This window comes from Pholcus phalangioides, unplaced genomic scaffold, assembly GCF_987345545.1.
Source record: "Pholcus phalangioides strain wild (caught in Gottingen) unplaced genomic scaffold, Ppha-v1.0 ptg000022l_1, whole genome shotgun sequence".
Classification (NCBI taxonomy): domain Eukaryota; kingdom Metazoa; phylum Arthropoda; class Arachnida; order Araneae; family Pholcidae; genus Pholcus; species Pholcus phalangioides.
This window is the reverse complement of record NW_028301615.1, coordinates 22,566,753-22,578,990: the sequence shown is the minus strand read 5'-3', so window position 1 is coordinate 22,578,990 and position 12,238 is coordinate 22,566,753. Positions and strand designations below refer to the sequence as shown.

Here is a 12,238-nt window from a genome sequence, read left to right as displayed (position 1 = left end):
GGGTGATAGACATTTCATATACAACAGATAGAACAACATTCGCACATAAAACTCAATGCAAATAGAAAAGTCAAGACACCAAAAAAGCTGGAAAAAAAATAAATAAGCGAGAATAGAGACAAAGAGCTAATCGAAGAAAAAAAATGGAAAAATTAAATTTCAGCAAAACAAAAAATACTTTATTCAATGCTACAGTAGTAATAATGATAACAAACTTATGAAAGACGATAAAACATACTTCACAAAAAAATAAGAAAAAACTGTTATAAGTTAAAACAAACAAATGAATAAAATGACTGCAAGAAGGAAAAAAAGATGTGGTAGATTTCATCAAATAATTAAAAAACACCCACCACGGCACTTAAGTCATCATATATTAAATCTCATGAAAATGTGCACTATTTATAATAATCAGGTAATAAAAAAGAATTCATATACTTCCGTTATCTTGCATTGGCCAACAGCTGAAAAAACGAACAACAAAAAAAATCTTAAATGCTCCTGAGCAGCAAAAAAAAAAATTATAACAGTCAAAGTACCAAATCTTTTTCTCTTAAACTTTGTGACTAGCTTGGATACAATATAAAATAAAGGGTTATAGGCCATCGTAGTAATAAAAAAAACTGATTTTTCCGGCCAGAGAAAATATTCAACTAGGCTATACAAAAAAAAAAAATTAAAATTTAATCGATAAAAAATTCATTTCCCCTTTAAAAATTCTAATAAAAACCTGCCGAGAAAGAAAAAGAAAAAACATCCACGTTCTTCCCAAACTGTTTTTAAGAAAATATATCTCGGGATTAAACTTGTATTTTTAGGGAGAGGTTGTATTTATACTGGTTATTAATTTTTTTTCTTTGTTAAAATATTTAATAGTCGATTCCTGGCATCGAAAAAAAGAACGAAAGAAGCACCAGAAAAAATGGGCCACGTTCGTGTAAGCACCTCAACAGCAAAAAATGTTTTCCAATTATCTTGGGCTGATCAACGTAAGCCAGACACCTATATACACATACACGGCAAAAAGGATTTAATTTTTTTTTTTGGTGATTTTTTTTCCTTATAAGCTTTTCCCGCTATCGGGAAATTGATGAAAAAAGCTGGCAGAAGAATGTAATACTGGTTTTTTTCCCACATTTTTTTCTCCTGTATTTTTTTTTAAACATTTTCGTTTTTAAAAAAATGGAATGTACACTAAGACGTGTGATAAGCTCTTTCACCACTATAAAGGTGTATTTTAGTCAAATCACAACACATGCACAATGGTTTCAACATGCAATTCATAAAATATTGAAACTTCAGTTATTTTTTTTTTTAGGTTTTTTCTTCTTTTAGTATAAATACACAGATATAGGATGAGCTAACTACATGTTACAGTAGTGTTATTATTAATACAAGGAAAAAACAGGCTTCTCCACAATAAAATAGACTACAGCTAAAAAACATAGCCAACATTAGAAGTAACAGAGCTGTATAGTATTTTTTTCTTTAACACTGATTTATCAAAAATCGACATGTGACAAAATACATTTTTTTGTTCTTTATATACCTTAAGGCTATATATAATAAAGTTTAAAAATAAAAATAAAACAAAAATAATATATATAAGAACAAAGACCATCATCGACCATCATCTTTGCATAGTGGAGAACACCCAGGCGAGAGAATGTGTGACGACAGATAATAAAGAACATCCAGGGGGAAAAAACTGGGATAATATTTTTTTTTACGTGGGAGAAAAATTATTTTTTTTAGTCTTTTCCTTTTCTACAAGCATACATACACGCACACACACATACGTACGTACAAACACTACCACTGTTATAAGATATGTTGAGTAATGATGTAATATATATAGTAAGGTTTTTTTTTCAACATTTAGGTTTTTTTTTCATTTTTCAACACCAAAAATCTGATAAAAAAGTAACAAAAAACATCGTAACCACTAACTCAACACAAAATATGTCTTCTTTTCCTCATCGAGAACAATGAAAATTGAGCCTGCACTTTCGGCCAACGACATCGCAACGTCAGAAAACGTGAAAATGCAGAGAAAAAGGGAGTTACACAAAACAAACACAGAAGAGAGAAATAATTAAAAATAGACCCATTACATTAAAGAAAAACCGCAATGGGAACAGTTAATCGTGGGGAAGGAATCGTTATTCACAAGCCTAGAAAAATAAAATTTTTCTCATCAACAACTGTGCAATCAGCAAAAATATGCGCCGACGACGACAACGAAGTCAGTCAGCCTAAAAGTGCAAAGAAATAAAACTAAGAAAATTTAACTGCTTTTCAAAAATCTTTTTTTTAAATCATTTAAATCTTGGCACTCGCTTCTACTACTGGTCAACTTCGCTGCATTTTTTTTTAATTCTTAAATGATCAATTAATTTACACCAACAGTGCCGAACTGGAATTATCAAATTAGCCCTGGCTTTACTACAAAGATTTCAATCATAAGTACAACAACAGTCTCTTTAAAAATGCTAACCTGTTCATGAAACATTTTTTTTTTTGGATACTCAAATCGACAACTTCAAAGATTATTATAGACTGATTACAACTGACACTGTAAAACACTCGTACAAAAATTAGTTCTCCGAAGTACTTTTAAACATCAGTTTTCATTAAAAAGCACTGTTTCAACTGCCGTTTCCACAGTAATTGAGCACTACAAATGTCACTACAATGTTAAAACAATAATGGATCATTTAGCATCAACCATGGCAAAAAATTTTTTTGTATCTTTTTTTGACATTTTTTTTACTATAGAGATATATAATATATATAATACTTGAACAGACCCACACATTTAAAAACAGACCACTCAAAATGCACTTTTTTTCTTTCGTGACAGATTATGAAATATATAATATATAGGTTCGGTGCTATAAATTAAATCAACACGATCATATAATTCTACAGGGCAGTGATAATAATAAAAGATTGAACGTGGGAGTTCCGGGAGCAAAAATCAAACACAAAAATAAACACTAAATTGAAAAATAAGTTAAATTTCATTTTAAAAAAACGATTAAATAAGTTTTATCGAATTGAGATCCCACACAAAGCACATCAATATAACAAAATAATATTCAACGAAAAGGGATTTTTACGTACATAAGAAAAATTAACCTACGAAAAAAGCTAACAAAGCAAAACTAATTAAGAACATTCAAATAATAAAAGAATAGGTGGTATAACAAAAAGCTTTTTTCTTCTGCTGTACAAACAAAGGAATGATCGCAATCAATAAAAAAATCAAATTATTGCAAAGTTACTTTTTTTTATATTTAACGAGGTAGGATATTTATTCCTTTGCAATTAACGTGCACAAAATATGAACCCATCGAAAAAAAACAAAGATCAATCAGTACAATATCGCGGGGGAAGTGGAAAAAAAACTATATGCCCCGAATCAAAAATAACCAATTGCAAATCGGCACGAGACAAAAATGTACACGATTCTACCTTTCTGCTTTCACACACACACTTATTGCTACAACCACCATTAGTGCATCAAGGAAAAAAAATTGAATCTTTGGTGAACAAAAAAAGTGCATCATCAACTGGCCGAGAAGCCATTAGAAACCTTTTCCGTATGAAGACGTGTAAAAATACAAACTTTTCAACTTCTTTGTTTTCTTTACATTATTCTCATATAACATACAAGTAAACACCTATCATTTAAATACATGATTGTAAAGGCAAGACACGATGCGAAAAAAAACTAAAATGCAAAAACAAAAAAAATAGGCTTAAATATTTTTAAGTGACTCATATATACCACATAACTTGGTCCGGCGGCGGCAATCGCAGCGAAAAATAAATCACAAATCACACTCAAGATAATAAAAACAAAAAAGAAAGGAAAAAAATTAATCTTATCAAAATTCATAACGAGATATAACTAGTCGCTACCGATTAAACACATAATCAGTTTTATTTCCTCCGATAAATGCTAATATATGCAGACAGGAAGGCAAAAAAAGTTAAAAATCAACATTGAAACCTTTTTTTTTTTACTTTTTAAATCTCATCACGATGTTAAAGACTAGCGATATCGAAATAAAAATCTCAATAATATTTAAAAAAAAAAAGTCAGATCTTGCAACTTACTCTTTAGTGGCATCTACAAAAAAAACTTCAACATTTGCTTCCCTCGCTGCACATATTTCGATTTTTCCAAAAAATAAACAAGAATAAATAAGTTCAACACTGGAAAAAAAAAGCGAATTATAAAACAAACAGGGAAATTGGCACCCATGTTAAAAACACAACTCATTCTCCGTTTAAAAAAAAAGAAGAAAACATTGGAAGTTCGATAATAAGTACAGGACGAAAAAAAACCACCTGCACAGCGTTTTTTTTTAAATATAATGGAAGAGAAATGGGACCTGCGTTTTTTTCACATTTTACCAGGTCGTTTTTTTTTTAATAAGAAAAGGCATAGGTGGATGCTATAGTCCAAGCATTTTTTTTTAGTTTTAAGGCAGATAATTCAGGCTGGCAGACAGACATTTCAACAATTGTGTTCAACAAATGGCCCCAATCTTTTTTTTTTAAATAGAGAGAGATCACAGGAAAAATGTTTGTTTTTTTGCAATGCATCTTTGGCTTCAGCATCATCGTTTTTTTCTTTAAAAAAGTTTTTTTTTCACATTTTTTTTCACGTTTTTCTCGATTTATCAATAAATAAGTTAAAACATGTGATATTTATTTTTCCAACATATTACAAATATTGTGAGAAACAGGCAAATGGAAGCTTTTTTTCTTTTCCTTCATTAAATTTGTAGCTGCTGACATCGTACAATTTGACTAGGGCCAGTATTAATAGATCTTACAACTGCAAAAAAATACCATCTCTTTCTTCAAAGTAACTATTTTAAGTCATTATATATACCAACATAACAAGATGTTTCATATAATTTTTTGCAGAGGCCACTTGCGATAAACGACTTTTTAAATAAACGTGAGTCAGTTTTCTCACGCGCACCTACACACACACGTGCCTCCTTGATCAACAAGTGACAGCTGCTACAAGGGTTTGTTTTAAAAAAAATCGGAGAACCAGCATCCTCTCGTACCTTTAAAATGTTTAAATGCTTGTGACAACGACTTGAACATCGTTTTCCCGAGAGTTTCCTTCAACGACTTTCTCTTCCCCACATCATTGATATCTACTATATATATATATATATACCAGAAAAAAACTATTCTAACAAATAACTTAAACTGTGCCCCTTTTTTGAAATCACAACGGAGGCGAAATGCATAAATATTTAATTAAAAAATAAAATTGAGAAGGGAAAAAAATAAATTAAAACACAAAAAAAAAAAAACGAAAAAACATCCCCGCCCTTTCTTACGTTTCTTCCAAAGAATTTTCTCTTCCTCTCGCATCTACCATGCCATTCCAAATACATAAACCTTCCGGAAATATCCTCCGAGTTTCAATCATCTCCTTATGGGTTTTAATTTAATTTTTTTTTTGGTGCAACAGCTGCCAAAGTTCAAATAGAAAGGCAATAACATAACAAGTTCCGCTTTGTTTTCTTCCTATACATATAAAAAAAAGGTCATCTTGTTCGAAAGCGGAAAGTTTTTATTTCCCTAAATCCCAATGCCAGGAATCTGCATGTAGCGGTATATATAAAGACGATAGTCTTTGCTCGCCAGGACGACCGATCCATCGTCCATAAGCGCCACATCAAAACATTGGGCATGTTTGACCTTGCTCTCCGACGCATTCACGAGGTGGCCGTCCTGGGTGAACACAGTAATGTTGAAATTGTTGTGATTGTCAGCAACGAGAATCTCTCCGCTCTGGTTGATACAGACACCGATCGGATAATTTGTGAGACCTTCGCCTCCAATCTGGCGAGAGAACACACCCTCGTAATTGAAAACTTTGACACAATGTGCACGGTTATCACTGATGAATATTTCTTGCTTGTCGTTGACGACGACGCCATTAGGAAATTCCAGATGTTTGGAGCAACCAAATTTGTGGATCACATTACCCATCTGATCAAAGATGATCACTCGCATCACTTTGCATTCAACGACCACGATACGTCCTCTTGAATCTACCGTAACACCGCGAGGATGTTGCAAGATGTTTGCACCAAACTTCCTTACGAATTGCCCGTACTGGTTATAGATTTGAATTTGGTGGGTAGGGCTCCTCTCCGTCACTATTATGTCTCCGGACGTCTTCACGACTGCCACCCTGTTCGGATATAATAGCTGACCGTCACGTTTGCCACATTCGCCGAACTGAAACTTGAAGCGCCCTTCTTTGTCAAATATCTGTATGCGATGGTTGTTGGTATCAGCTACGATTATATCGTTCTGAGCATTGACGGCAACTCCACTCGGCTCTGTGAACTGTCCTTCCATGACCCCGAACTCACCAAATTTACAATGGTAGATCATTTTCTGGCGTTTTATTTGCGATTTCAGAGGATATATGCTGGAGGAGATGAACTTGGAACTCAAGTCTATGACAGCATCCGACGCAAGATGGAAAGAGTCTGTGCTGCCGTTTTGAAATATATCAGAGGTACCACTCGACCACTTCTCATATGGACTTATCTCACTCAAGCTAGTGGAGAAAGGTCCAAGGCTGTTGGCGGAACCAAACCGCTTTGATATTATGTTCGGCTCATAAACATGTCCATTCTGATAGGAGCGGTCCGAATTAACGACCCCGTTGGGTCTTGCTATGGGCTGAGGTTGTGGTTTTGTAACAGCCGCAGCATCAGAATTATGACGAATATATCCAAAAGTGTTTCGAACAGCAACTTGAATGGCTTGGTAGTTGGAGAGGAACTCTAAATCGACAGACTGCATAGTAATATCCGGAGTAAAGGATATTATGCTCTGCAGTTTCGGGTCCAGAAGTTGCTTGAACATCAATATCTCTGAGTTACCAGTGAACTTCATCATACGATCGACGAAATTCGACAGCTGTTGGACTTTGTTCAGAGTGTCCTGTACTTTATTGCTCATCAACGTCAAAGAAACAATCTTGCTATTGTACAAATCTTCGAGCTCTTTCATCAGCTCTTCCTTGCGGTCTTCTAAGGCATTGCAATAAAAATTGAAAGTGTCATTGATTTCATTTTGTGCTTTGTGATACTGCACCTGCAATCGAGTCGAACAATGTTCGACCGATTTTGCAGCATTCCTCAAATCGGTGGCCTTTGTCTTGCTCTGCTCAATCATCTCGTTCAACATCTCCACCTGTTTCTGTCCAACATCCGCTATGTGATCGTAATCGTGTAATCCTTTCGGGTGATCGACGACAGTGCATTCCTTACAAATAGGAATATTACATGTTCGACAGAAATATCGCAGGTTTTCAGACTTGTGCCGCGGACAACACAGAAGCTTCTCCACCTTGAAGTCATCTTTATCAGGGATCTCTTTCAACATGAGAACATGATGTCCCTCAAAACAGTGCATGAACTGATGAGCCATGACGCAATTCGGACACAGGTAGTTGGCACAATCAAAACAACGAGCTACTGCGTTTGTGTCTTTGCTCTTACAACCAGTACAATTAACTGCAGAACTATCAACAACCGCTGTTTCGAGAACGTTACTTATAGCATAATCTGACAACAAGCCAGAGATGCCTTGGGGAGGTAAGGTGCAGTCTTGATCGCACTTCGGACACTGGATTTTATCTACGTTGTCTTGTATTTTCTCGAGGCAGGGTTGACAGAATGTGTGTAAACAAGGCAATACCTTAGGGACTGTGTAGGTTTCGTGGCAGAGGCTACACTCTGTGCCGAGAAGTTCGGAATGAGGTTGATCTCCGAAGGAGCCAAGTGAAGGAGACCCAAAAAGTGATGAATCTGGTAAAGAAGGTGTAGGAGATCCCATTTTACAAGAAGCTCTTCAATTTGCAGAAGACCCAATCTGAAAACGGAAAATGAAAATCCATTAATTACCTCACAAAGATAATATAAACTTACAATCCAATTTCACAATCGCAAATGCTACAGCAAAAACCCTCACTAGTTTTCAATTGCCATTAGGAAACAAATTATAGAATTTTGACCCTGTAATGGGAGAAAAAATTTATTAGAATGTTTTTGATAGTAGCCTGACGTTGTACTTGTAACCTTTTTGTCAAAACACTACCGCTAACGCTTAGCTGGTTTTTTTAAATCGCCCAATGACTGACCAGTACTTAAAATCAAAGTTCAGTCCTGCAGATCATGAAGATGACTGAAGTTAAACCAGAACATTAGCCTATTTTATATAGTAATACCTCAGCTAACAAAGATAACGTGTTCCGGAATAATTTTCGTTAGGAAAAATGTGATTTCTCAAAGGTTTCTATAAGAAATATTTCAATTTATTCCAGATACTACCCTTTTTAAAACACTTAACAGGATATAAAAATATTTTTAAATAAAAAAACCACGTTAATTTAAATCATTTTTTTTTTTTAAATCAACTGGTTACTTAACAGATATTAAATCAAATTATATTCTATGTATATGCTGCTTACTAAACAAAATAAATTGTTAAGAACGTATTTTTCATTGGAGGTTCGAAACAAAACTAAATCTACTTGATCATTTCCCTACCCAAATCTCAAAAATTTGACTTTTCGTGACCAAAACTCCAGAATAAATGCAATTTCCAAAATTCAAATTTTGAGTTTTCCCCCTCCCCTTTGCAGAACCCAGAACCTTTCCTTGATATTTATCAAATATTTCCCTGACTTTTCTCAATTTTTCTTGACTTGCTAGGTCGCCGAGAACCCAGCAAATGAACTCCAACAGACAAGAAATATGAACACCAAAGATCTGTTTATGTAAAACGTCAGTTTGTTCAGCCTGAATAAACTCCAGTGGTTAACGCTTTTCTTGTAGTGCAAAGTGTTAAAATATTAATTCACGAGGGCTACTCTCTTTTGTAAAGTTGTTGGTGACGATTAGGTATCGCATATTGTGCAGCGTTCCTCAATATATCAAGATTTTTTTCTTGATTTGTCAAGCCTTGCCTTATTGGTACACGAACAGTCTGGTAATATTTACCAGTCAAAACTTTCCTGAGAAAACCAACTATAACGCTTTCATAAAGCTTTTTTTTACATGACTTTGTACAAACAGGTTAGAGTAAAAAAAACTTCAGAAGCATTTTTACTTTCTAATTGAAAATTTCTGACTAAACAATTCTAGTGGTTCTTTTCTTGTACTGCTATATGGAAATATAACAGAAATATTTTTAAAAAATTCAGTTTTACATGTACAGTAAAGCGTCTTCTAACTGCCACCAACGAATAACGGCCACATTTTGTTGGTGAATGAGTCCCATAGGCTGAATGAGTCCCATAGACTTAACCTTACAGATAACCTAAAAACAACAATTTCTGCACAATGGCCACTTTAGACATGGAGTCGGGGGAAAAATAAGCGTATCGCAACGAGAAAAATAATTTTCAAGCGAGTTTTCTTTCCTCCTTCCTTATTCACTAGAATATTTCAGCATTCTAAATTTTTTCTAAAGTGACTTGGAATCCTCCCCTATTTGAAAAAATATCTAGCCGACAGCCTTTCCATAACACTTTTTATTTTTAATGTTAAAGAATGTGAAAAAAAAACAACAAATATTCTGCACATGCATCAAAATGAATTGCATTGCCATCATCGCTGAACAAAAAATTCAGTAAATACATAGTTATACCCCAAGCTTAATTTTGATGGTCAGTGGTCGATCGGCCAAAAGGAAAAATATTTTTCCTGTGTGGAAAGCAATTTCTTTCAATTTTCCCTCTTTCGCTACGTTAAGGAGTGGGCCTAAGAAGAATTCCTTGGCATCGTTTTTCGAATTATTCTTAAAAGTCCCGCTTCTGAACTGATGCTTATAATTCGGATTGGATGAGAATAAGCATGAGCAGATACATAGTACAGCCCTAGGCACCAGACCACCCGATCCCCTCTAGTTACAGCCCCGTTGGTTAATCAGTTATATCATATTAATGTCAAAAAATCAATTACATAATTATATCACAATCCATTACAGAACAGATAATCATTTTACATGTTATATAGATCACTAATTCAACTTAGTAAGAGATCCAACTATAAGGATTTAACTATATACTGTATTATAAAACACAAATTATAAATTATTTGGTCAAATAAATATTACTCCTTATATAAATTAAAAACAGCTGTGCTACACATTATCAATACATAAAGACTAGTTGTATTTTACCATTATTCATCTGTAAATACTTAGTCCTGGTAAAAACAATCCTTTTCTGCAGTCTGAACTAATAGCTCAGATAGCGATCACAAATTCAAATTAATACAGTATTTTTACCTCATCTGGGACAGTACAAAATCCTCTCGCAGGCTGCATGGGTGAACTGCTGGCCATCTCTGACTTAACGCTTACAATAACTCGTATACAGTGAAACCTTGATAAACTGATACTTCACAAAGAAAAAATATCATTGTAGAAGGATTTATTGAGTATCGTTATAGTGAGGTTTCACTGTACATAGTGCTATATAAGTCAAATTTCAGGTTAGTTAAGCATTATCTAACTAAAATATAGAAACAAGATATTGAGATTAGGATTTTGAACATAATCATGACTTGATGTTATATTTAATATAGGAAAAATTATTGTAAGCTTGAGCTGACCCGAGTGAGACACCTGGTAAATAATGGTCACAGGAAAAGAAACCCTGGTCAATAAAACACGACACACATGCACGTTGTGGGCAAAACAAAGGCTTTTGCAGGAACTTGTGCATCATTTTGGTTGAGGGTGGCACAAAGATCACAATTACTTCTATAACATCCACATCACAAAAGATGCTGTAATCAACTTTCTTTTAAACCGAGTACAACTCCAGTCTATCGCCATTAACAATTTACTACAGTAATTTTCTGGAATGTATAGTTTTGCTGGAAGTACGAATGTGTGTACCTAACAGTCTGAGTATCTGGCATGCCAGATTTCTCAATGCTGCCATCATCTACATCGCAGAAGAGAAGCGAGTGAAAAATGTGATGATTGAATATTTGTACTATTGTAGGACTGTTGTGAGAGTTTAACAGGAGATCGGCTTGCTTGCATTTGCACCTAGAAGTTGGGAACCACAGAAAACTTCAGCTGACCACCACTGTGGCGAGGTTTAAACCCAGGTCCTCCAACGGCAGGACCGTAGCAGTGCTGTGTCGAACTGGGTATCGAACTCACAACACCTCTAAACATCCTTTGGAACGACCATTACTACTTAAGGCTTATTTTTGAGAGTCCTTCTAAAGAATATTCTCTCCCCCCAATAAAGAATGGGAAAATTGAAACGATCATGACTAAATTGCACAACACAACTTGCAAAGAAATAAGAGCGATAAAAAAATTTAAGTATTTACATTGAAGAAAACAGTTCAGTATCTTTGAATGAAGGTGATTTTTTAAACCGCTTCCTTTGTCAATGAACTTTGGTTTAAATTTTTGCTTTGAACTTATTGCTAAAAATTTACTTAATACTGTATAATTACATGTATGAGTATTCTTAGAAATTCAGAATATCTTCAAACTTAAGTTGCCATTATAAGGCGATTTATGTAAAAAATTATTGTTTCAAATGTTTCCGGCAATGAAAACTAAGTTACATTTCATTATATAAACGAAATTGGCAAATTTTTTTTAATTATTTAAAAGACAAATGAATGTACCATTATTCTCTAACTTTTACATCCAGGAGAATATTCTCACCTCGCATCTCTATCATGACTCGAGGCTATATTTGATACATGAATCATTTGATCATTTTTGTCGCACCACGGCCATTTTCTGCACACGAGGGCTAATTAGACCCGGGACCTACAATTTATTGCCGATTCCGAATGACAGGCTTGTTTTTTTACTCATCGAGAGGTTTATGCGCTAACCCCTCAGTGGGAGACTCCTTGCGGTAATAATTTTTTTCTGCGGTCAGTTAGACGTTTCTATTGTACCCGTGTCAGGAAAGTTTTCCGACAAGGATGAACCAGGTATCGAACTCGCGACACCTCTAAACATCCTTTGGTACTTTAGGTGAGTATCAACCTGGGCTACCGTGCCTCTGATACATATTGTGGCGATGAATATTCCTCGAGATTGCTGCTGTGACACGTGCACCCTCTCCAGCTCTACTAGCTAAAACGCGCTCAAGTTTCCGTCAAATGTACTGTATAATATTAGAGAG

At 34.6% G+C, this 12,238-nt stretch overlaps 1 protein-coding gene across 3 annotated transcripts in view; it reads right to left on the bottom strand.

Moving 5' to 3' along the window:
- Positions 1–1,165: 1,165 nt before the first annotated feature.
- LOC149070009 (protein brain tumor-like) overlaps positions 1,166–12,238 on the bottom strand; it is a 74,426-nt gene continuing 63,353 nt past the window's right edge. For all 3 annotated transcript variants that reach the window (XM_089249245.1, XM_089249244.1, XM_089249246.1), the window contains exon 2: positions 1,166–7,935. In XM_089249245.1, the coding sequence (XP_089105371.1) occupies positions 5,620–7,899 (2,280 nt within the window). In that variant the 5' untranslated portion in view covers positions 7,900–7,935 and the 3' untranslated portion in view covers positions 1,166–5,619. The remainder of the gene's footprint in view (positions 7,936–12,238) is intronic.